We start from the raw sequence: 26,954 nt of genomic DNA, 5'->3' as shown, positions 1-26,954 counted from the left end.
GTAACAAACTTATTTCATTTTTCTACTATTTCTCCTCTACAAATAACCTCTAGTAACCTTATTTGGCAGTAGGAGATCAGAAATGCACTGAGATAATTTTAGTTCTAATTGTGAGGGACCAAGGTTCATCCTGGCAAATTCCAATGCCTAGGTTTGTCTTCCTGTGGGATGCTAACATGAAACAGCCCTGCCCCAAATCATTCTTTTAATGCATGCTGGTTGATTAATTAATACATCACATCAAGTACAGTCCAGACACTAACTTTAAATATAGACAGAGGCAGCCTTTCCATGAGTTAGGGCAGAGATTCTCAATGTTGGGTCCCCAGATGTTATTGGACTTCAACTCCCATAATCCCTAGCGCCAGTGACCTTTGGTTGGGGATTATGGGAGTTGAAGTCCAATAACATCTGGGGACCCAACTTTGAGAATCCTTGAGTTAGGGTGAGGTGGTCACCTCAGAGGCAGGTACAAGGAGGGATGCAGTGGCCACTGAACTTCCTCACCCTTCCCATGTGTGTGAAGACAACATCCACCACAAAGCCATGTGATATTGTGTGCCATCATTTAAACATGGTGGGTGATTCCACCCAGGCTCACATTGGATTGGATTGACTGGGAAAATAAGTTGAGGTATTTCCCCCTAATCAGGAAATAGCTCTGCTTATTTCTATACCAATCCAATTTTGATGTAACTCTGTCTCCATCATGTATACCAAAAATCATTTCCTTGTACCAATGAACAAACCCACACTCTGCCCTGCTCCCCTTTCTCTTTGGATCCCACATGTTGGCTGACATGGCTACTGGTGGCAAACAGCTGTAGGGAGAAGGAAATGAAGGAGTTCTCTCCCTCACATCCCACTCTGGTTCCTGGTATGTAGTTGAACTGCCCATCAGAATGCATGTTCTGATAAATGTAGTTTTCCCAATGACTTTTTCAATGTCCTACCCAGTTTTGGGTCCTGTGAATGACCTCTGGGAATCAGCTAATGTCAATTAGTATAGTAGATAAGGCAGAGAAAGATCTGGAGAGAGATGCTACTGAAGAACATAAGAAACACAAAGCATTCTGTTTACATTGTCATTTAATTCAGACTTTTACAACTTAAGAAAAGATCGTTGCAATTTGGTTTCCTGCCAACTTTTGCAGAGAGAAGTCTACATAGAAGAAACGTTACTAGATCATTAATTTCAAGATTGTTTTTTTTAGTAAGAGACACATTTCAAAGGTACCAATCCACTCATTAACTTAAAAAAAAAAATCTAAGATCAAATGTCTCCATTGCCCAGAACTTTCATTATCAATTTAGTAATTCATTTTCCAGGGAACATAACAGAGGAACCCGCTTATTCAAGTTCTCTACTAGTTTTGCTCTGCAATATGACCTCTAGTAATCTTACTTGATAGTAGGGATGCAACTAGGTAATTTCAGACTCTGGACCTAATAGCCTAATGGGGTCCCCTCCCTTGTTATGGGGCCCCTCCCTTGTTACAGGGACCCCCTTATCAATAAAAGCTCTCAAAACAGTTTACATAGTAAATAAATAATAGATAAATAAGAAATTAATAGATACTGTCCACATTCACACCTAACACGAAACCGTAGGTCCCTTCACCTCCAGTTTTGTAAACTGCACATCCAAATGTGAGCAACCACAGTTCTGTCAGAAATGTGGTTTCCTTTCCTGAGCTGTAATGTGTACCTTCAGTTTTGTACTGAGTTTTGCCATGTTTAACTCTGCATGCCAGCACCACAGTTTCCAAATGCTGACACCAAAAGCTGGAACCGCAGCTCCTCACTTGCTCTGGCTGCTATTGGCTGTCTGAATCACCCCTAAAATAATGATACCTGTCAGGATATATCTCTGTTAGGTGTTGTGGTAATATGCCTTCAGGTGAAAACTGCAAGTCACTGTATTTACTGTGATTAGTGACTAGCAACATGTGAGGCCAATTACAAGCTGCTGAGTAATGATCTGCAGTGATTGGCCAAGGCCAGTATAAGAAGGAGGCTCAGAGAAGAGCTAAGTGTCCACAGTGGCAGATGTTGCTACACTGTGGTCCACCTGGCTGAACTATGTGATTGCTGTATCCATGTGCCTGGTGTATATACATATTTACGTGTAATGGACTTACTGAGTTGCAATATCATGTGAGTGCCTTTTCTATAATATATTCTTCAGTTTAAACCCTTGCCTGTGTGTTGGGGTCTTCTTACTTTTCCACTGGGGTACTGGAACGTGACTCTGCGAGTAGGGAGCAACACCAACAATACCACAGTGCAATGGAGCCTCAATAGCCTTCTTCATGAAATAAGGAAACCCATATATCCTGTTCTCCCTCCTCTCTGCAGTCAGTGAGACTGCAGCAAGGGAGCTCTTTGTTTCCTCCAAATGCAGACAGGAGAGCGAAAGGAGGGGGTGTAGAACCGCAGGTCCATTGGACCCGTGGTTCTGTGTTATGTCCAAAGGCAGCCACATAGATAGGATGAGAGTGAAGAGGGGTTTGTCTGGACAGCTAAACTCAAGTTTGTGGCTTATCATGAACCTCATTCATTCATTCATTCATTCATTCATTATATTTGTTCTCCAGCAGCTCTCATGAGATCTCATTCCAGAATGAGATCTTGCCGCAAGATCTCGTAAGACATTGACCCCATTTGGGAAATTGGCTGTTGTTTCTTGTCTGGGCCACCCTTGGCCTGGACCAGCTGTGGCAGCACTGTTGCCATTCTCAGATTGGGATGGCAGACAGGGCATGCGAACAAAGGTGCACCTAGGTAATTTTGGAGCCTGGATCTAAAGACCTTTGGAGCCCCCACCCACCCTCCCTGCAAATTAAGCATCATCACACTCGGCTAGGTGACCAAACCACCCTGGACAGACTAAAGAGGATTTGGGGTCTCCCAGGGGCTGGGGAAGCCCTGTACTTTGGCCTGGAAGTCCAAGGCTAAGAGCGCCTCTGCACGCAACATGATGGTCAGGCTCTCCCCAATATCGGACTAGGCTCCTCTGTTTTCTCCCACCCTGAGCCTGCCCTATTTATCTATCTATCTATACACAGGGGGAGACCAGAAATCCTGGTCTGACACCTGTGCTCCCCTGAGAGTATGTATGAAGATGAAAGTTTGTTCGGCTTCACAATAACTCTCTCCAGATACCATATATAAACCTCCTTTTGACAAGCTCTCCTTCTAAAAATGAATGAAGTCACGCTACCCCACTGAGGTAAGACTGAGGAAGCCCAATAAACCTTTTCCCCATGATCGTGATTTTGTCTTGTATCCTAACATTGCACTGTAGGTGGATTTGGCATATGATAATGTACATGCAAGTTCATGATTACATTAATTTAGATTAATGTAAATTAATGTAATGTAAATTAATTACATTAATTTTAGATGCAAATAGACATTTGGTATTAAGAATGAGGCTGGGTTTTGTTTTTGTTTTTTTTAAAAACATTTTTGATTTAGAGGTAAGTTTGATTTAGAGGTAAGGGATGTGAATTTTAGGACCTTTTGTTCTAAGACCACCCCACAGAGTTGCCTTTTAAATTAATATGTAGTTCTTTCCCAACACCTGAGACTGTGTTATTGAGGTGGCTTAAGATATTGAGGGACCTGAGGTGAGGCACAAAAGACTGCCTTGCCCCACATACCTGGTGGAGGCAGCCCCCTTTCAATACAGACCTTTGCAAGATTTGTGTCAGAGAAGGTGGGGTGGAGGGAAGGTTGCCAGCAGCCTCCTCTTCTTGGCTTCTGCTTCTTACAAGTTTCAAAGGAGTGTGAGAAGAGGCACTGCTGACAAAGCTGGCTATGGTCAAATCAGTGACCATAGGGGTGGAGACTATGGAGTGGAGAAAGTGGATAGAGAGAAATTCTTCTCCCTCTCCCATAACACTAGAACCAGGGGTCATCCCATGAAACTGATTGCCAGGAAATCTAGGACCGACAAACGGAAGTACTTTTTCACACAACGCATAATCAACTTGTGGAATTCTCTGCCACGAGATGTGGTGACAGCCAACAACCTGGATGTCTTTAAGAGGGGGTTGGATAATTTCATTGAGGAGAGGTCTATTGATGGCTACTAGTTGGAGGGCTGTAGGCCACCTCCAGCCTTGGGGGCGGGGTGCCTCTGGGTACCAGTTGCAGGGGAGTAACAGCAGGAGAGAGGGCACACCCTCAACTCCTGCCTGTGCCTTCCAGAGGCATCTGGTGGGCCACTGTGCAAAACGGGATGCTGGACTAGATGGGCTTCCTTGGGCCTGATCCAGCAGGGCTGTGCTTATGTTCAGTCCCAAAGAGCTGCTCCAATGGCAGCTGTGGAGCCCATCTTGCCCTCCTATTGCTGACCCAATGACGCCTGAGACAACTACCACACTTTGACTCCTAAAAGGACGGCCTCTATTAATATATTTACATACAATGCTTTAAAATAAAACTTCCCTGTGATGTACAGTATGGCTAATCAAATTCTCCACATCCACTCTCTTCCAGCCACCCAGTCGTGTCTTGAAGAAACTCATGGATGATTAGCCCAGATTTTCCAGTGCTTGATAGAGGTGGATTGAAATGCTAATCTGCTTTTATGAGAAAGAGGGAGTTTGAAGGTCAGAAGTAGTCACTGGACATAAAAAAGGGCTTATTGTGCATTCTAAAGGTCAAGGGAAGTCTTAATTGTGCTTGTGGATTTGGAAGAGAAGTGATGTCCCCTGCACTGGATTGCATAAATGCTAAAGATGTATTTTGTGTTTGCTTGAACATTCCTCAATCATGGGATCAAGGAATCATAACAGCACGGAGCAAGTGATGGAGTTCATCTTACTTGGCTTCCAGCTCCCTAGGCCCATAGAGATCTTCCTTTTTTCAGTGCTTCTTCTTGTTTTCCTTTTAACACTAGCTGGGAACATCACCATCATTGTATTGGTGTGCCTTAACCAACGCCTCCAAACCCCCATGTACTTCTTCCTTTGCAACCTCTCCCTCCTGGAGATCCTTTTCATCTTAACGATCACCCCTAAAATGCTGGTGAACCTACTTTCTACGGACAAAACCATCTCCTTCTCTGGCTGCATCATCCAGTGTTATTTGTACTTCTTTCTTGGCACCACTGAGTTCATCCTTATTGCTGTGATGTCCTTCGACAGGTATGTTGCCATCTGCCACCCACTTCGCTACACGATCATCATGAATGGTCATGTCTGCATTTCCCTGATCCTGGGCTGCTGGGTGGGTGCCTTCTTCTCTACCATTGGCCCTATCTTTCTGTTCTTCCGTCTCTCTTTCTGTGGCTCTAATATCATTGACCATTTTTTCTGTGACTATGCCCCAATAATAAAGCTTTCCTGCAATGATGTACAGCTGCTTCTTACCCTAGAGTCCATCCTGTCCTCTGTGATGCTCATCATCTCACTGTCAGTCACTGCTGACTCTTACCTCTACATTATTGCCACCATCCTGAGGATGCACTCCACCAGTGGCCAGCAAAAGACCTTCTCCACCTGTGCTTCCCATATCATGGTTGCCTCCATCTTTTATGGTAGTACCATTTTCATGTACTCTTTGCCTAGCCACGGACGCTCCCAGGATGTCCAGAAGGCAGTAGCGGTACTGACAGCAGTGGTCATCCCATTACTGAACCCTTTTATTTATACTCTCAGGAATGAGAAGGTCCAGGAGGCCTTCAGAGACTCTCTGAAGAGGCGGACATTTTCATAGTGAGAGCCATCTGCAGAAGCCAGCTCTCCCCTGCCCCCCATGGTACCTTCATGATCATATTGCACATGTTGATTGGGGAGAGGGAAATGCTAGGGGCTTGTAGTTGCTATGAAAAGGATAATTATTTTGTCTATCAGTAGCAGTGCGTTTATTATTTGTGTGTGTGAGAGAGCATGTGCTTGAGAGAAACAGTATCCATACGAAGTTAGTTTCTCATATTTTTTGTTACCTATGTAGGCCATTGATGTAAGAGCAAATGTAGAAATGGAGCAAAAAATGCACACTCCGTCTATTACTCATCTTTCATTCATGTTGGAAGCTGTTTCCAAACCAAGGTGGCTGAACGTAAGCCTCACTTGTGACAGTGAATACATTGTGACTATGCAAAATTTTGTTGGGTCTCGGAAATAGTATGTTGATTCACAAAGATCCCCCTACACACACACACACACACACACACACACACACACACACACACACACTAGACTGGGTCTCATGATTAGTCAGACCTGGTTTGTGGCGGTGAGCGGGAAGAGCGCGCTAAGCCCGCTCTCCCCACTCACAAGCGGGGAGGGAGCCCTGGGCGGCTGGATTGGCCACCCACACAATTGCTGGCTCCATGATGCAGCCGGCGGGGGCTGGGAGGAGCAGGGGCCAATTGGCGTGGTCCAGCGTGGTCTGAGCGAACACACAGGGCATGCTGGCGAGACCCTCGGAGCCGGGAGGCGGCTTTTCACCTCCCCTCCAGGGGTCCTCATGAGTAGCTGTGGTGCGGAGCCACGCCGCAGCTACTCACGATCCAATAGCCCAGGTTTGCGGAGTGCTCGCTCCGCAAACCTGGGCTAAGGGGTGGGCTATTTGAGCAGGTTAGCCGCTCAAGAACCACTGGGTTCGCAGCTGAGCCCGGTGGTTCTTACAATTAGCAAAAATCGGGCTAGGCTCTCCTAGCCTAAGTTTTGCTAATCGCGAGAATAGCCCCACAGTCTTTAATCTATATTTGTTAATATGTGTGTATTTTGGCTTAAAACTGCCTGGAATCACAAGTCTTTTTTCTTCTTCTTCTTAAAAGGTAAATAACATATGATCTAAAAGTGATCTGAATTAGAGCTGTACAAGTCCAGATAAAATGTATACCAAGACAATAAATATACTTTGCAAGGTGAAAAAAATATATAAAGAAATCTATAAACATATAAGATATATATATAGAAATTCCAAGAAGGATACTCTAATGGGAGTCCAAAATTGCATGGGAGTTAACAAGCATTTGTATCCATTATGTTCTGTATATTGCTTGTCTTCTCGTGACAAGTGACAATGATCCGTGAGAAGATCCTGGGGAGGGTTTGTTGGACTAAGCCTGCTGTCCCGGCAGACGAGCAGCGGCCGCCCACACGACTGCCGGCTCCATCACGGAGCTGGCGAGGGCTGGGGAATTCGGGGGCCATGCGGCCACCGGAAGCTCCAGCATGCCCTGTGAGAGTGCCTCCCAGTTGAGGGTCTCCTCATGAATAGCCGTGGCATGGAGCCACGCCGTGGCAACTCATGATTAGGTTAGCGGAGCACTCGCTCCGCTTACCCGGGCTTAGGCGAGGGCTACTTAAGCGGGTGACCTGCTTTGACTGAACCGTTCCTGGCTGAGAGCCTGGTGAGTCTCACTATCAGTGGGAAGCGGGCTAAGCACCCTTAGCCCGCTTTCCACTGATCGTCAGAATAGCTTCAATATACTTCTGATAACAGAAATTGGGGATACACTGGAGATGACCCTCTGTTTTCTCAGACAAATAGGAATTGTCATGAGCAATTAGCACTTTTGAGAGTCAGGACAGATGTTAGCTTCAATCAAAAGGAAGCTTCAATCAAAGGAAGAACCCAGCTCCCTGGGCATAGCTTCAGTAGTATTTGCCCTGGCAATAAATTGTCACAGAGCTTGCTGCCTAGGTCTACAGGTGAAACTCGGAAAATTAGAATATCGTGCAAAAGTCCATTAATTTCAGTAATGCAAATTAAAAGGTGAAACTGATATATGAGACAGACGCATTACATGCAAAGCGAGAGAAGTCAAGCCTTAATTTGTTATCATTGTGATGATCATGGCGTACAGCTCATGAAAACCCCAAATCCACAATCCCAGAAAACTAGAATATTACATGGAACCAAGAAGACAAGGATTGTAGAATAGAACAATATTGGACCTCTGAAAAGTATACAGTGTACTGTGCTTGATTGGCCAGCAAACTCGCCTGACCTGACCCTATAGAGAATCTATGGGGCATTGCCAAGAGACGGATGAGAGACATGAGACCAAACAATGCAGAAGAGCTGAAGGCCGCTAATGAAGCATCCTGGTCTTCCATAATACCTCATCAGTGCCACAGGCTGATAGCATCCATGCCATGCCGCATTGAGGCAGTAATTGCTGCAAAAGGGGCCCAAACCAAGTACTGAATACATATGCATGCTTATACTTTTCAGAGGTCCGATATTGTTCTATTCTACAATCCTTGTCTTCTTGGTTCCATGTAATATTCTAATTTTCTGAGATTGTGGATTTGGGGTTTTCATGAGCTGTACGCCATGATCATCACAATTATAACAAATTAAGGCTTGACTTATCTCGCTTTGCATGTAATGCGTCTGTCTCATACATCAGTTTCACCTTTTAATTTGCATTACTGAAATTAATGGACTTTTGCATGATATTCTAATTTTCCGAGTTTCACCTGTATAGCAACACAGAAGCTCTCCCCTGACAGACAAGAGACTGTCAGCTATATCTGCCACAGGATGAGGAATTGAGACTTTCTCTCTATGCTCTTCTGGACTCCGGTCCAAGAACTCAGCATGCCTGCTTGAATCCTGTCTGCAACACTCTCCAGCAACCAATTCTAGCATCACTCACATCAATTGGGCCATGACTAGATCCAGTAAAAATGCTTTCCTGAGACAACCAGTCTTTGACTCCTCACCCCTCCTCCCAACTAAACCCTGGAACTCCCAAGCAAGCCCGCCCTCCTCTCCTTTCAATTTTCTCTGTCTCTGGTTAGGATTTGTTAGCTAGCTTAACGCTGAGACCACACGCAACTGACATGTTTGTTAGCTAGGAATACTGCACTGCACTACACTACGCTTAGAACATAATTGACCTGATTGATTTTCTTGATTGGCACTATTGCCTTGAAAACCAATTTGCCTTAATAAAACCCACTGGACTTTATGAGAGTGTCTGTCTTTCTTTCTACCTGCGTGCCCAGATCATACATGGCTACCATATCAAGAACTTGTGCCACTAGGTGGTGAGCATGAACAAGCCTCATTCCCACTGACCTTGCTAGCCCCAGAACATATACAAGGTGTGAATCAGGCTTGACCTGATTTACCAACAACTGTGGCAAGAGGTGCTAAGGCACTCCATTCAGGAACCCATGCTGCCTTGTGTGATCACAATGCTGCATTCTAGGTTACCTTTACAAATAGAGAGTAGGATAGCACCAAAAGGGTGAGAAGCCTAAGGAAAGAATACTCAGTTCTCCAACTGATGTGTCTGTGGAGAGATAAACATTAGGGCCGACAACCCACATTAACGCAGCACTAGTGCAATGCACAATGATGTGCCCATGCAAGAAGGTTACACATCTGTGCTGATGCTTAACATTGCTCATTCTCTTGTAGTCTTGGCCTGCTTGCATATGCATTGCCCCTGGGCAGCAAACATAACAGCTTTTAGGGGTGTGTACAAACCAATACATGTGGTATGGTTCGAATTTGAACCAATTCAAACCGAACAGCTTTGCTCTGAACCGGTTTGGTCGAACCGAAAGGCCAGGCCAGTCCATTCGGTTGAACCGGTTCAAGAAGTTCATGCAGCCAATATATTTATTAAGGGGAATCTGGTGAGGCTTCTTCTTTACAAGCGTAGGGGTGGGTGACTTTGCTAATGGTAAGGGATGGCTGGGTGGGGGCAGCGAGAGAGGTTAAAAGCTGCTTACTCCGCTGGCATGGTTGCCCACACTGCTGCTCACCACCACTCACTCTCCCAGCACAGCCCCAAGTGCAGTCCCCCCTCCTTTACCATGCCACTGTCTCAGTGTGACTCAATTCTGGCCTTTGCCAAGCCGTTGGCTTTGTAAAAGGGAAGGATGGTGAGGGAGGGTGATGGGTAGCACTGGCAGCTGTGCTGGCTGAGGAAACAGGTTATAACTCTCTTGCCGCCCTCACCTGCCACCATGCTGAACTGGTTCACCCAAACCAGACCTGGTTTGGTTTGATCATGGACCGAACTGCCCCCAGGTTTGGTCTGCGACTGAACCTCTGAACCGGTCCTGGTCTGGGGTAAACTGGTTCGGCACAAATGCATGCACACCCCTAACAGCTTTCCTGTTAACTGACGAATAAGTTTGCATCAGCCCCTGCAACGTATATAAGCCAGGGATTCAGTTTCATAGGAACATAGGAACATAGGAAACTGCCATATACTGAGTCAGACCACTGGTCTATCTAGCTCAGTATTTTAAAAAAACCCTGTGTTGTACTCTAACCCTTGCTAACTGAGCAACGAGGCACCTTAAAAGTGGTGACTCTCTTGATTTTGAAGGGGGAGAGCAACTGGCCCTATCCATTCCCAGCACAGCATCCCTCCAGTGGCTGTTGCTGGTGTCTGTCTTACATTTCCTTTTTAGATTGTGAGCCGTTTGGGCACAGGGAGCCACTTAATTTAATTTAATTTTTAATTTAATTTAATTTATCAATTTATATCTATGTATACTGCTTGGGAAACTTTTGCTCAAAAGCAGTGTATAAATATTCATCATATTCATTTTTGTATTCCTGGCTCTCACAACTGGAGTAATAAACAAAGCAGGACAGGGTTAAATGAGTAGCTACCAATTCACAATACACAGTTCTCCTGGGAACACACAGTGAAGAACAATTACCAGCAAACCTGTTTGCTATATATACATTCCAGTTCAGTGATGTTTCACAAAAGGAACCCTGGAAGGAGAAGGGATATTGAGGAGAAATTATTCATAATTTTTGCCTAAAATGTTTTACACTGGACACAGACAAAATTTTGAAGGCACTGAGTAATTTGCAAGGTAAGCAGCCTAGATAGACTGGGTGACCTTGAGGTCATTATCTAGATAGTGAAAGGTCAAATCAACCACATCCATCATGTTGCCATGGAAAGGCTTCTGAGCTGTAAGAAGACAGAAATGATCAATGGGTTGGATCCAGAGTAACCTCCTTCATCCCATAAAGGCTCCCTTCACTGGAGGATGTGTCTTTGAATCCAACATGCTGTATACAGTTGTGCACTTGAACCAATCCATTTTCACTAACTATATTACTTTGGGTTGTATCAAAAACTTTCCTTCCTCCAGATGAGGAATCTTTTATAGTTGTTATTTTCCCCTATATTTAAGTGTATATCTTTATTGTATCTCCCCCCCCCTTAACTATTACCTTTAATTAGGGATGCGCACAAAACCGGTTTGCCCGGTTCGGTTTGAATTTGAACTGGGTTCGAACCAGGAGGGGGAGGTTCGTTTTTGGTTTTGCTTGAACTCCCCCCCGGTTTGGTTTGAATTCAAACCGTTTTGAACTGTTTTGAACTGGTTTGAACCTCCAAAAGTGGGTGGGGTGGTAGCTGGCACCCATGGGTACCTACCACCCAAACCCCAAAGCAATTGGACACTCGTACTATTTTTTAAAATGAATTTTAGAATTTTTTCCCCTCATAGGGTATAATGGGACTCGAACCAGCCCATTATTCCCTTTTGTGGAGCACCCATGGCTATCAACAACCACCCAAACCCCAAAGCAATCGGACACTCCTATGGTTTTTGATGAATATTTGAAATATTTTTAATTATTTTTCTCATAGGGTATAATGGGACCCGAACCAACCCATTATCACCTATTGTGGAGCACCTAGGGGCACAAAATTGGGGTGGGTGGTAGGCACCCAGGGGCACCCAACAAACCTAAGGCAATCAGACACTCCTCCGATTATTGGTGAATTTTAAAAGTATTTTTGAATTCCTCATAGGGAATAATGAGGATTGCAGCAAATGTATAGCTTCATGGTGGGGGGGGGGGGAGGGGTGGCCTAGAGCAGAGTGTGGTGGGTTCTAGTTCCCAAGGGGAGCAAGGAAGCTTTCAGAATTATTTGAAAGGAATTGGGCAAAAGGCTGATTTTTAAGTGATTTTTGAAATTTACGCATCTTTAAGGGTTTTTCTCTATAGAGAAGAATGAAGGTTTCAGCAGCCCCATAACTGCACCTGGGGGGTTCTGGGGTGGCTCAAAGCAAGTGGTGGTGTAGTGCACAGAGGGTGCCAACCACCCCCATGGGTTGCTAACCCATGGGGTACTGGGTTTTGTTGTTTCTGAGATGTTCTGAGTGTAGATTCTCTGGTAGCATATGAGATTTTCAATGACAAACCATGAAGCCACTCTCATTTGCTACCAAAGAGTCTACACTCAGAGCACCTCAGAAACAACAAAACCCAGCACCCCATGGGTTAGCAACCCATGGGGATGGTTGGCTCCCTCTGTGCACTACACCACCACTCGTTCTGGGCCACCCCAGCACCCCACAAGTGCAGTTATGGGGCTGCTGACACCTCCATGCTTCCCTGATGGCTGGTTTGGTTCGAATTCGAACCATTGAACCAAACCAGTTTGAATTCGAACTGGTTTGCACATCCCTACCTTTAATTGTATTTGAATACTTTTTTTAAATGGCTTAATAAAGTGTATTTCTTGATCATGTCCTGTCATGATTCATGATTTCTGATTGAAACATGATAGATTTCACACACAGAAAATTGCCAGTTGGCTCCCCAGGCTGTTATAGTATGACCCACTCCTTAACCTGCTTCTAAATTCCCACTGAATGGCAGCAATGCCATTATGGATTTTTATTTGTTTGTTTTTTATTGTTTACTCCTCAAATCAGAGTGAACTTGCAGTCATATCATTTGTTTATTTATTTATCTGACATATTTTATTCTACCCAAAACTCTGGGCGGTTTACAACAAAATTAGTAATTCATTGTGAAATGATGAGGCTGTTTCTTTCTAAAAAGCTTACACTTCAATCAAACGAAATAATAAATTGCTGCCATTCTCTGGCTAGCTATAAAGAATCGGGAACTTAACCTTCTTTTTGACGATCTCAAAACCATTTGCATGATTTTGAGAAGTGTCCTCTAGTTTTGCAGCTTGGTCAGCTGTTTAAAACACCAATCTTACCATAGGTCTTGATAATTTTTCTTTGGTTTCTAGGAACCAGTCCCCCAATTTTTGTTGTAAACCGCCCAGAGACGTAGGTTTTGGGCGGTATAAAAATATGTTAAATAAATAAATAAATAAATAAATAAATAAATAAATAAATATAGGAGCCAGACCATGGACACTTCACAAAATTATCAGACTTAGTGATGGACATTGTGGAGGGAGAGAGCAAACAGACTTCTCTTGACTCCCTTCATAAATAACAGTATATACCCTAACTCTGTAGAAGAGCATCTGCTGTGTATGCAGAAAATCCCAAGTTCACTCACTGCCTTCTCCAGGTAGGGCTGAGAAAGAGACCTGTCTGAAACCTTTGAGAGCCACTGCCAGTCAATACAGACAGTACTGAGCTGGATAGGCCAATGGTCTGACTCGGTATAAGGCAGTTTCCTCCTACATACCTAACAGAAACAGGCATGTCTGGGGAAAATAAAGATTATATTAAATAACTCCCTCTGAATATCTGAGTGTAGGCACCACATTTAAAATTCCAGGCACCAGGATTTGTCACACCATGTATCATTCTCACTTCAACATGCTGAGAATTTAAGGACATACCTCTTTCCAGTAGGGAACTGGGTAGCTTAGAGTAGTTTACTCTAAAAGAGAAAAAGGCATCATTCTTTGGGGAAGAATTCCTCTTCCTTCCAGGGCTGGCTATTTCTACTTTACTGGGAAGAAGATTTTTCCTCAGAAACATGGCAGAGGTTGATTTGTTACCTAGTTGATAAACGTTCTGCCTGGTGCCTTGAGTGTAGAAATTATTAGCATGATTAGAGCATCAAAAGTATTGTAAATGTCATTCTGATATCAGAAAAACATCTTTGTGCACTGGGGATTCCAGCTGATTTTGGACAGTAGATTTGCTTCAGGATATCTTGACCTGAGGCCTAGCTAATAAACCTTTAATGTATTGGTTAAGGAGGAGTTGAGAAACCAACCATCAGAAGAACAGGCATTTATTGATTAGGTTGACTGCAAATAACCTTATCAATTAGGTTGATTTATATCAATAATTATATTCTCCCCACCCCCAAGGTAGAGCAGACATGAAACTCAACCAAACCACATTCAATGAGTTCATACTTCTCGGCTTCACTGATATTCGGAAACTACAGCTGTTGCTATTCAGCATCCTCCTCTTTTCCTACCTTCTGACGATCACTGGGAATGCTGCAATTATCATCATTACTCATCTAGATCTCCGGCTACAAACCCCAATGTATTTCTTCCTTCGGAATTTCTCTTTCTTGGAAATTGGATTCACCACCGCTGTCATCCCCCAAGCCTTGGTCCACCTGGCAACGGGCAGTAAAAAGATGTCCTATCTTGGTTGCATGATACAGTCCTTCTTGTACTTCCAGTTGGGCACCACAGAGTTCTTCCTCTTAGCTGTCATGTCATTTGATCGCTACGTAGCCATATGCAACCCCTTGCGCTATCCAGCCATCATGAACAATCATGTCTGCATCTCCCTGGTTCTGTGTTCTTGGCTTGGTAGTTTTCTTCTGATCATTGGTCCAGTAGCACTTTTCCTACAGTTTCCAATGTGTGACTCAAATGTTCTCGACCATTTCTTCTGTGACAATACACCACTGAACAGACTTCTTTGTGGTGACACACGACTGCTGAGATTTCTTGGATTTATTACTGCTGTGCTTTCACTCTTGGGCAGCTTGACCATTAATGTGGTGTCCTATGTCAATATCATCAAAACCATTGTACGAATCCCTTCTGCTACAGGGAGGCAGAAGGCCTTCTCCACTTGTGCCTCTCACTTCATTGTGGTGTCCATCACCTATGGGAGCTGCATCTTCTTATACATCAAGCCAGCTCAGGACAGCAAACTGGACCCTGGCAAAGTGGTGGCCATCCTCAACACGGTTGTGTCTCCTTTGCTCAACCCCTTCATATACAGCCTGAGAAACCAGCAGGTTCAGGAGGCCTTGAGGGATGCATTGGGACAACGGAGCCATCAGAAGGAAGCAGGAAATACCAGACATTAAAATCATTCAGTAATGGGGGGGGGGGACCAATTTGGACAATGGGTATTGCACTCTTCTGCAGAGGAATGTTTATATTTGCAGAAACTCTGGAAAAAATAGATATTTGAGTCTTGGATTACCCAGTCATTATCTGGTGTTTTCTTGTTGCCATAGCACAGTGGTTTTCAAACTTCATATGTTCAGGAAACATTTTAGAGGGGCCAGTTAGGATGATATAGTCCCTGATGATGCAGTTAGGACCAAGCGTTCCAAAAGTAGGGGTTTGCAAGCCAGCTCAGTCCAAGCCGGGTTCAACACCGAGACACTTGGCTTACTATAATGGCTTACTATAATAGTGCCATTGATTCAGGCAGAGGAATTTGTGAATGATGTCCAAAAAAGCTCAGTGTCCTCAACATCTTTTGGAGTGGACCAATGTAGTTTGACATAGGACATAGGTCTTAGGTGACACAGATTTTGCTGTTATACACAGTGGATATATAACCCAAATGTCCCATGGATTTTAGAGATGTTTAGTAAGTTAGATTTAAGCCACCTAATTGCACAGCGGGGAAATGACTTGCCTAGTGAGCAAGAGGTTGCTGGTTTGAATCCCTGCTGGTACATTTCCCAGAATATGTTTCCCCAAAATATGTTTCTCATGTTCTGGAAAACACCTACTGTATATTGGGCAGGAGCAATATAGGAAGGTGCTGAAATGCATCATTTCACACTGTGTGGGAGGAGGCAATGGTAAACCCCTCCTGTATTCTACCAAATGAAACCACATGGCTCTATAGTTGCTAGGAGTCGACACCGACTCGAGGGCACAGCTTTATCTTTTTACTTTGTAAGTTACAACCAGTAAACACAAACATTGTCTTTGTTGCTAGCGATGTTTTAAATACTATGAGTCCTGCTCTGGTGCATTGGCAGAAATGGCATTGTATCAGCGTCAAAGTCTACTGGTTGGCATTTTTTAATTATTTCATTTGTATCCTATCCTTCTCCTAAGAACCCATGTTGGGAAGCATGTCTGCTTTGTTCTTATAACAGCCCTCTGAGGTAGGTTAGACTGAGAGATATTAACACAAAATACCACACAGTAAAGTGCTGGGACTTGTTGGAGCCCCTCCAGAACCAAAGTCACTAACTTACCGCTCTCCAGGGAAGATGCGGGGGGGGGGCTCTATTCACGGGCCCGCCAGAAGGGACGCAATTGACATCAGTGGTATCCGACAGGCACGTAGAAGAGGGCAGGGCTGGTCCCAGCAGTTAAGTACAGGTGGATGTGCTTCAGACTAATGGTGAGGGGCTGAGCACCACCATGATGAGTCCAGGACCCACAGAGCTGGGTGGAGTGGTGGAGCTCCCAGTCCTAGAAGGGAAAGACTCAGAAGTACCAGCAGGGATGGGACTTCTGAGGGCAGGGCTAACATGCCAGGATTGTTCAGGGATATTTAGGGGAGGCCAGGACTATCATGAAGGTCCTCCGGCAAGAGAATCAACAGAAGAGGACGCCTAGCTGGAGGAAGAAGGAGCAGAGGCGTATCTAGGGGAAATAGCGCCTAGGGCAAGCACTGAAATTGCACCCTTGTCCAAACATCTGACACCCATCTTTCAGATAACTTTACCATAATATCAGCTGGAAAATACAAGTCAAGCTCGTTAATCTTTTAATATTTCAAAAACTATTTAGCAGTGGATGTAGCCAGACCAAAAAATGCTGGAAAACTACAAATTTCAGTATGCTGGGGCTCATGAAATACCCAAATACTATGTGGAGGTATTCATCTTTGCAGCCTCATAAAGGACATAAGAGACCACCTTAAGTGTCGCAGCCAGGAAATGCTTGACTAACAAGCAGAAGGTTGCTGGTTCGAATCCCTGCTGGTATGTTTCCCAGACTAAACAGAAAACTAAACAGAGGTGCCTGTCTAATTCCCTACTATGCATTGTACATCACTATTACATAAGTTTAAAAAATAAATGGAGAATTTGACTTTTCTCAGATACTCTGAAAATAATTAAAGAATATGCAGAGTAAACTGTATCACTGCTTGGAATATATTCTAGTATGTCAGAAAGACAGTTGAAATGAGAGAAAGAGAGCAAGAAACTCCTAGTGGGTCTTAATACTAAGGATTTCACACTGATTCAAAGACAAACTCATCATTAATAGCCATATTATTAAGGCATCACATTTAACTCACTTATCACAAGAAGCAAAGTAAGAGCAAATTAATGCAATCCTAGCTCGTAAGCTTCAGCTCAGTATTCACAAGCCCTGATTCTCTGTACATAGTGCCAAACTGAATATGTGTACAGTGAGATATCGATATAGATAGATAGATAGATAGATAGATAGATAGATAGATAGATAGACACACCTGTAGCGCCTTCGGGGGGCTTCCAAAAGGCCAAGGGGGGGGGTCTGCAAAGGTTCCCCTCCCCCCGCTGGCCTCTTAATTCACCGCTGCAGCCTGTCCCGGGCTGAGGGCCTCGCAGGGACCATTTGAGCATGTGCGGTGGCCATTATTTAAAATAATTTTTTTAATAAATGGCCACAGAAAACAAAATGGCCACCGCTCGGGCTTAATTGGCCTCTGTGAGGCCTGGCATAGCCTAGGGCCTCACAGAGGCCTTTTGAGCATACACAGTGGCCATTTTGTTTTTGGCAGCCATTTTAAAAACAATTTCATTTTAAAAATGGCACCCCCCCTTCAAGTGGCACCCAAGGCAGGTGGCCTGCCTGCCATACCCTAGATACATACCTGGGAAGGAGGGTGACCGAACCCCTACTCCAGTGGACTCTGAGGCCATAGGGGACCAACCACAACACTCCTCAACAGAGCATGTGGGTGGAGGGACCCTACAGTCACTGACAGGGCTTCAAAGGGATTTGAATCTAGGTGTCCTTGGCCTCTGTTATCTACCAACTCTCAAGTATGGAGTAATTTTTTAAAAAACAAAGGATTAAATTAGGAGCTATTTATTCAGAGTACACAGTTCTCCTGGGAGCATATAATGAACAACAGAATCAGCATCATCCACTGTGACCTTAAGCCTGAAAACATCCTGCTCTGCAACCCCAAGCACAGGGCCATCAAGATTGTGGATTTTGGCAGCTCCTGCCAGTTGGGCCAGCGGATCTACAAGTACATCCAGAGCCGATTCTACCGCTCACCTGAAGTGCTACTGGGCATGCCTTACGACCTTGCCATTGATATGTGGCAGATTCCAGCTCAGAGATGTTCAGAAAAGAGAAACGGTGGTGTGTATGTGGATTTTTCACAAACGTTTGCCCAAAATCTTTTACAGTAGGTCGCTTTGGGATCATCTGGATGGTAGAAGCACATCTGCCACGTAGCAGGGAAGGACTGATAAGATGTGAATTAGAATAAGCAGAGGGAAGAAATGTTCAATGGGTTGGATCTGAGTAGCTTCCTCTACCAGAGACCTCCTCTACCAAAGGCTTCCTCCTTTTCTTTTTAAAAGAAAAGGGGTTAGATGTGTGGTCTGTTACAGAAAGAGGCCTCACAAAGATCATCAAAGTAAAATTTTAACAGAATGTGTGGTCACTGAATAATGCTGATACTCTACACCATTTTAAAAGAGAAGGAAGCTGGATAGTGCTTCATCACTGAGTTGGACATGGAGAGGAAACCATTACCATTCACAGGCAAGACCGCTCTTTTCTCACTGGTAAAGAGTAAACATCTGTTATTTTACATGGCAACTGAACATCCAATAGATGATCAGAGGCGTAACTATAGGGGGGGCAGGGGGGCACGTGCCCCGGGCGCCATCTTTTCTGGTCACGTGGGGGGCGCTGCCATGACCAATTTTTTTTTTAATTTTTTGTTAATACAAGTGTTTCCTGCTCAGTGCAGCAGTGCTGCAGCAGTCAAGGGAGCGCGTCGGTGCCCCCTTCCCCACGAGCGGTCCCTTCCGTGCCACCTGCGCCCCCCCCCCATTGCTTTGCTGGCGCCTGGCGGCCAGTCAGTGGCCTGGCTTGGCGGCGGCGGCGGGCGCTTGTGAGAAAAAACCTAAGTATAATGTAGTATGTTGGGGGGGACCGGGGGAGCGGTGGGGGGGCGCCATATCAGTGCTTGCCCCGGGCGTCGTTTTCCCTAGTTACACCTCTTTAGATGATTGATGACCCTGTGATCAAAACCACAAAGCAAATAGGACAAATGCCTTTTTCTTTTCAGTTTCTGTAAAAAAAATTACTTCAAAAAATAATCAAACATCTCATTAGAATGTAGTTTTCCACATTTTTTTTTAAGCCAAAATCACACTGACAACTCTGAACAAATTGCTGGCTTGAGAGTTACAGCAGCACTGAACAGCTACCTTAAGGAAAGCCACCAGTAACTCATATGGATAGGAAACTTGGTTTATATGAGGTCACAGTGGCTTTCTCCCCTAGGGACTTTGAGGTTTGCTGTAAAGAGCTGGTTGCTTCTATAGAAGGTTAGTTCTAAGAGAAGACTTCCTTTTGCCTTGACTGACAGTATCTTTAATTTTGGACCCAACACTCTGCATACGATTGTGCTCTTGGACAGATCAATTTTTACAAACCATCCTATTTCAGATTGTATCCATGATTTCCTTTCTTCCAGATGAGGAATCTGTTATTTTTCTGTATTGGAGTGTATATTTTTATTGTATGTTTTCTCTGCTGTAGCTTTCAGATTATTTTTGAGGGGGGGGTTAAAAAAAAGTATGATAATGTGTATGTCTTGATCATGACCTCTCATGATGTGTCTATTTCTAATTGAAGTGTGACAAATTTCATACACAGAAAAAGTTTCAGTTGGCCCAGCAGGCTGGTATAATGTGACCAGCTCCTTATCCTGCCTGTGAATTTCAAGTGAGTACAAATAGTGTCATTATAGATTTTTTAAAAAATTATTTTATTCAAAAGGGCTCAGAATGGTGCTATCTTTCAATTTAACCAATTACTCTATCATCCTTATGTGATGGGACTTCTCATTTTGGAGGGGGGGACGGACAAAGAAACCTTACATTGCAATCATGTGAAAGAATAAATTGCTGCCATAGAGAGCTGTGAACAGGACCCTCTGTTCAGAACCCAATGACAGGAGATGGCATTGTTCGATTCCCAAGATTGTACATTTATTCTCTAGTTTTACAGGGCAACACATTTGGTCATTTATTTAACATCCTGAAGCATTTTACTGAACTTCAACATGCTAAAACATTAAGGACATTACTCTTTCTGATAGGGAACTGGGTAACTCATAGTGGTTCACCTAATACTAATTCTTCTTCTTCTTCTTCTTCTTCTTCTTCTTCTTCTTCTTCTTCTTCTTCTTCTTCTTCTTCTTCTTCTTCTTCTTCTTGTATGAATAACTGTACCTGTACACAGATTTTTACCTGTGTATATTTGTTGTACAAATGCTGAAATAACATGTGAATATTCACTCTTGTAAATGTAGGGAAGTCACAAAATGGGATCATGCGGTAAACCCAAGACTGAAACAAAACTCCCCACTTCAGGTTATTGGGGTGTGCTCCTGGTTAATGAATTTTAAGACTGGTGTTCCACATACATTGAAGAACAGGAATGTATCAATTAGATTGATTAATATCAATAATTATCTTCTTCCCACCATGCCAGTGTAAAGCAGACATGAAACTCAACCAAACCACATTCAGTGAGTTCATACTTCTTGGCTTCACTGATATTCGGAAAATAGAGCTCTTGTTATTCAGCATCCTCCTCTTTTCCTACCTTCTGACGATCACTGGGAATGCTGCGATTATCATCATTACTCTTCTAGATCTCCGGCTACAAACCCCAATGTATTTCTTCCTTCGGAATTTCTCTTTCTTGGAAATCGGTTTCACCACCACTGTCATCCCCCAAGCCTTGGTCCACCTGGCAACAGGCAGTAAAAAGATTTCCTATCTTGGGTGCATAATACAGTTCTTCTTGTACTTCCAACTTGGCACCACAGAGTTCTTCCTCTTAGCTGTCATGTCATTTGATCGCTACGTAGCCATCTGCAACCCCTTGCGCTATCCAGCCATCATGAATAATCACGTCTGCATCTCCCTGGTTCTATGTTCTTGGCTTGGTGGTTTTCTCATCATTATTGTTCCAGTAGCACTTTTCCTACAGTTTCCAATGTGTGACTCAAATATTCTCGACCATTTCTTCTGTGACAATACACCACTGAACAAACTTATCTGTGGTGACACAAGGCTGCTAGGATTTATAGAATTTATTACCGCTGTGCTTTCACTCTTGGGCAGCTTGACCATTAATGTGGTATCCTATATCTATATCATCAAAACCATTGTACGAATCCCTTCTGCTACAGGGAGGCAGAAGGCCTTCTCCACTTGTGCCTCTCACTTCATTGTGGTGTCCATCACCTATGGGAGCTGCATCTTCTTATACATCAAGCCAGCTCAGGACAGCAAACTGGACCCTGGCAAAGTGGTGGCCATCCTCAACACGGTTGTGTCTCCTTTGCTCAACCCCTTCATATACAGCCTGAGAAACCAGCAGGTTCAGGAGGCCTTGAGGGATGCATTGGGACAATGGAGCCATCGCAAGGAAGCAGGAAACATTTGACATGAAAAACATTCAATAGAATGGGAAAACTGACATTGAGTGTGGACACTGTATGGTATTTTTTTAGCTCTGCAGAAGCTCTGTTTGGGAAATACATAATTACTTATTTGAGTCTTGCATTACCTAGTCATTAATTGGTATACCTGTTCACACAACGATCAAAAATAGGGTAGAAGGTCTTGTGCCCTTGTTTGCATGGGTATGTGAACTCATGAAAATCCCTCAACCCAAGCCCAATTCAGACATGTTGCTGTATGAGTGTAAAGTTGTCTGTACAGTCGTACATTAAGTCGTGTGAATGACAGCACCTGTGTTCATTTTAAAAACGAACCTGGATCCAGGCCTTTCAAATGCAATGTACGGATAGCAAGTGTACTCCTGTACCTCCACTCAACATGTGAATGACTTTACCTGTGTACAGATCTGAACCTATGTACAATACATACACTTTCTTTGTTTAAATATTTATACCCTTCCCCCCAGTACACTACTGCTCAGGGCAGCTCACAACATTTATAAAATAGTTAGAATATAAAATCAGCCTAATAAAATTAACCAAATTAAACAAGTTAGAAATGCAAGCTAAAACCAGAATCCGAATCAGCTTTTAAAACTTCAAATTAAATTCTTAAAAAAACTAATAACTAAGAATTTTAAAATCTAAATAACCAACAGAACCCACTGCTTATACAACAGATGAGACATTTAAAAGCCTCTTTAAAAATGTTTTAAGTTGTTGTTTTTTTTAATTTCAAATTTTTATTAACTTTTAACAATAACAGTCATAATAAACACAATTACAAATTGACTTCCCGCACACTTCTTTTCGTGATAACAACTATAAAATTTACCCGTATTATAATATTAATAAAAAACACAAATTTAAACCTTCCACCACCATTAATCTACCCAACCTGCATTTCAGATTTCAAATCCGCTGTAAGATCCATAGTAGGAATTCTTTAAGTACAACAAAAATAATTTCCAGTCTTCTTTAAAACGTTCTAAGTTTTAGTCTCTTATCAGTGTTGTAAATTTTGCCATCTCCACATATTCCAAAATTTTTATCAACCAATCTTCTTTTAAAGGCAGTTCACTACTTTTCCATTTCTATACATATATACATCAATGCCATTTTTTTGTTATCAAATATCATCTATACATTATTTTATAATAATTTCCTTTTAGAGCATAAGATACAGTGAATTTTAAATCAGTTTTCCATAATTTTTCCCAGGTTGCCGTTTCTATATTGCACCCCACATCTTGAGCCCACTTTTTCATAAACATTTTAACCACTTCCTCTCTTGTCTCCTCCAAAAGTAAAACTTTTTACATTTAGAAACTAATTGTCAGAACTTAAAATCTAATCATCAAATCCAACTTAAAAATCTAAACAGTTATATAATTCAGCTTTCTTTTCATTAGGGGCATAAGTTCCCATTATCACCATTTTAATTCCAAATATTTGAATTTCCAGTACTAATAACCTATCTTCCTCATCTTTGAAAATCCATTTAGATTCAAATTATTTGACATAAAATACTACCCCCCCTTTTTTTCTTGTCTAGGTAAACAAATCCTTGTCCAAAAGCCTTATTAACTAAAAAATTTTTCTCTTGCTTTCTAATATATGTCTTCTACAAACACACAATGTCAAAATTTTGTTTCTCAAAAGAATGAAAGAGTCTGTTTTGTTTTGTTTTTTGTATTTAACCCATTAATGTTCCAAGAGAGAGTCCTCTAATCTCTATTAGCCATTTGGTCTAATTTGAATTATCTGTTGAAGGAGCTGGATGCTCAAAAGATAAGGTTTTTTTAAAAATATATTTCCACCATAATTCTTGCACTTTAAGGAGCTCAGTAAATCTGTTCTTCTTACCCTTATAAAAAAAAGAAACTCCCTCCAATAATTCCCCCCTGAAGTATATTCCATTGGAATTCAAAACATCTGTCAGAAATTTGTAATCCTTCATTTTTCTTGGAATTCTGGCTGGTATTTCTTTCATTAAGCAAAGAACTGCCTCAGTCTGTGACTTCACCTCTTCAGAGGAGATTCCCAAAAGTAATACAAGCTCCTCCACCAGCAATTTTTTGATGTTTTGGCCAACTCTTTCTGAAATACCTCTGAACCTTGAAGATCTTTCTTTTTGTCTAAATTCCAACAATACCATTTGATCCAATAACTTTTCCTTGTCATCCTTCAGTGACCCCACTTCATTCTCCAAGGTGTCCTCCCTTGTTTTAAATTCTTTATTATCTTGTGTTGATATCTTAACTGTTTCTTCAATACTTGATGTTTTATCATATAATGTCTGTGTGTCTTGTTTAATTTGTTGCAAATTTTGTTTCACTTGAAGCATATCAGAAGTAACTTGTTGGAGAGCATTAGCGTTTGACTGAAGTATCTGTTTCATCTCCGTCAGTATTTGATTCAAATATGCAGACATTATGGCTTCCCCCACACCTAGACTTAGAAGGGAAGATTTCCTGGACTATAAGTATATCTAGCTTTAGTGTTGGGTTTTTTCCATTATGTTCCTTTCTTTCTTGTTCTCCCCCCCCCCCCCCGCTCCCCTTTCTTAGAGGAGAGAGAAAGGAGTAGAGCACTTTCACTGCAGGGTTTACTGTCCTTGATCTCCAAAGAGAAAGTAGAAGCCTGTAGTTATTTTCCAAATATAAACAGTTCTGCACCACAACTCACGTATCTTATCACTGGCAGTTCAATTTTCTCACGGTAGTGTGAAACGCCTTTTTGCCGTAATTAGTTGTTATTGGCTGGATTAATGATAGACAGCTTCAGTGGCAAACAGCAAATCTCCTCTTCCATAAACTCTTCAAACAACAATAAAATAAAATAAAAAGAAAAATAATTTCCACTAATAAGATCTTTTTCCAAATACTAAAAGTTTTTAAGCATCAGTTAAACTCTTAAACAGAAGAAGCAGGAAAAGAAAAGATCCTTTCTTTAATTGTAATCCAAAAAAGAACTTACAGGCTTATCTGTGGCAACTTTCCCAGAAACGCAGGAGGATTTTCAACCTTTTGTCATCATCATTCATCATTCACTGAAGAGGTGAGCTTCTTTAAACTTTGCACATTAATTATATCCAAGCCAAAGAGATTGTCTGCTCAGCAGCTTTGAGATTCCTGAGCAGGAGTTCAGCGAAGATGGAGCCCCTTTCCCTGCTGATCAACTTGAGACAGCAAACCGAGCTCTTCAGCCTGGTCCCTGTATCAAATGACCAGCATATGAGAAGACGTGGGTTATCTTGAGTCGAATCCTTTAATCTAGGATGATGTATGGAGGATTTTGAAGCCTCAAAATCCTCTTTTTCCCTCCTGCTCAGTCCCCCCTTAACAGGGAGGCAGCCACTGTGTTGGCAGTCCAACCGGAAGTCCAACCGGAGACAGGGAGCATGACAAATCTCTTTAGGAAGGGCGTTGCAAAACTGAGGGGTCACAACTGAAAAGGCCCTGTCTCTAGACCCCGCCAAATGGATCTCTGTTAGTGGCAGGGCCTTGAGCAGGACCCGAGATGCTGAGTGGAGAGCCCTGGCAGGTTCATATGGGCAAATGTGTTCCAACAGATACCTTGGCCCCAAGCCGTGTAGAGCTTTAAAGGTCAAGACCAGCACTTTGAATGTAGCCCAGAAGTGGACTGTTAACCAATGAAGCCGGCGCAGAATGGGTGTGATACTTGTGAAGTCACTTGCACCCATGAACATCCTTGTGGCAGCATTCTGAATTAGCTGGAACTTCCAAACAGTCTTTAAGGGCAGCCCCACATAGAGCACATTGCAGAAGTCCAATCTGGATGTTATCAGAGCATGAGTGACTGAGGTCAGGTCCGACTTCTCCAAGTAGGGTTGCAGCTGACACACCAGCCGGAGCTGGTAAAAGTTGTTTCTGTACACCTCCACCAACTGTGCCTCCAAGGACAGCGTTGGGTCCAGAAGCATCCCCAAGCTGCAGACTTTGTCTTTCAGAGGGAGTGTGACCCTGTCCAAGACCAGATTTACCTCACTACTCAGATAATCAGTTTTACCAACCCAGAGCACTTCCATCTTATCTAGATTAAGTTTCAGTTTGTCCTCATCTAGTCCAGAGCAGCCTCCAAGTCATGGTTTAGAGCATCCACTGCCGCTCTGGTGTCTGCTGACTTAAAAGATAGGTAGAACTGGGTGCCATCTGCATACTGATGGCACCGCAGCCCACACCTATGGATGACATCTCCCAGATGTTTCATGTAGGTGTTAAACAGCATGGGGGACAGAATAGATCCCTGTGACACCCCATAGGCCAAAGGCCAAGGGATGGAGCAGGCATCCCCCAGAACCACCTTCTGAATATGACCCCCGAGGTAGGAATTGAGCCACCGTAAAACAGTGCCCCCAAGTCCCATCCCAGAGAGACATCCCAGGATACCATGCTCGATGGTATTGAAAGCAGCTGAGAGGTCCAGGAAGATCAACAGAGTCACACTCCCTCTGTCTATCTGCTGGCATAGGTCATCCACCGGGCAATCAGGGCAGTTTCCATCCCATATCCAGGTTGGAAGCCAGACTGGAAAGGATCTAAGTAATCAGATTCATCCAATGCAGCCTGGAGCTAAGACACCTTGCCCAAGAAGGGGAGGTTAGAAACTGGTCAAATGTTATTCAGGTCATCTGGGTCCAATGAGGGGGTTTTAAGGAGGGGCCACATGACTGCCTTCTTCAGCTGAGGGGCCACCACTCCCTGCCTTAGAGAGGAATTCACCACCCCCACCACCCATGGACCCAGTGCCTCCCTAGAAGCTTTCACCAACCATGAAGGGCAAGGGTCAAGCATGCACATGGTAGGCCTCAGCCTTCCAAGCAGTCTGTCTACTTCCTCAGGCAACACAGTCTGAAAACCATCCAATATAACAAGACCAGACAATGCATTGACAACATCCAGTTCTGGCACGGCAAAAATCTTAGCATCCAAGTCAGAACAGATGTGAGCAATTTTATCTGCAAAACATAACACGAATTGATCACAGCAGGCTGCTGAGGGTTCTATTTGATGGTTTTTGGTGTCCTTAGCTAGAAGGCCCTGAACCACCCAAAAAAGCTCAGCTGGACAACACTGAGCAGATGTGATGGTGGAGGAAAAGTAGGATTTCTTTGTTGCCATACAGCCATAGGTGATGGCCATATTAGGTCCTAATATGGGCTCTAGCCTGTGTTTGGTCACATGCATTCTGAGTTTTCTGCCAACTATGCTCAAGCCATCTACCAGCTTGCTTCATTGTCCACAACTCACCTGTATACCAGGCAGTCACTTGAGCTCAGCGGGTCGCGAGAGGACA

The 26,954-nt window shown here is 43.3% G+C and overlaps 3 protein-coding genes across 3 annotated transcripts; all 3 read left to right on the top strand.

The window, feature by feature from the left end:
• The first annotated feature begins 4,782 nt into the window (after positions 1 to 4,782).
• LOC128329678 (olfactory receptor 6M1-like) lies at positions 4,783 to 5,727 on the top strand. Its single transcript, XM_053261247.1, has one exon. The coding sequence runs from the start codon at positions 4,783 to 4,785 to the stop codon at positions 5,725 to 5,727; it is 945 nt and encodes a 314-aa protein (XP_053117222.1).
• Positions 5,728 to 14,073: 8,346 nt separating this feature from the next.
• LOC128330480 (olfactory receptor 49-like) lies at positions 14,074 to 15,137 on the top strand. Its single transcript, XM_053263457.1, has 2 exons — positions 14,074 to 14,966; positions 15,101 to 15,137. Exons 1-2 carry the CDS (start codon positions 14,074 to 14,076, stop codon positions 15,135 to 15,137), a joined length of 930 nt encoding a protein of 309 aa, XP_053119432.1.
• Positions 15,138 to 20,668: 5,531 nt separating this feature from the next.
• On the top strand, positions 20,669 to 25,089 carry LOC128329677 (olfactory receptor 49-like). The gene is made up of 2 exons (XM_053261246.1): positions 20,669 to 21,572; positions 25,046 to 25,089. The coding sequence occupies exons 1-2, from the start codon at positions 20,669 to 20,671 to the stop codon at positions 25,087 to 25,089; spliced, it is 948 nt and encodes a 315-aa protein (XP_053117221.1).
• The last annotated feature ends 1,865 nt before the right edge of the window (positions 25,090 to 26,954 follow it).

The sequence above is a fragment of the Hemicordylus capensis genome, chromosome 6 (assembly GCF_027244095.1).
Source record: "Hemicordylus capensis ecotype Gifberg chromosome 6, rHemCap1.1.pri, whole genome shotgun sequence".
In the NCBI taxonomy this organism is placed as follows: Eukaryota; Metazoa; Chordata; class Lepidosauria; order Squamata; family Cordylidae; genus Hemicordylus; species Hemicordylus capensis.
This window is presented reverse-complemented; position numbering and strand designations above follow the sequence as displayed.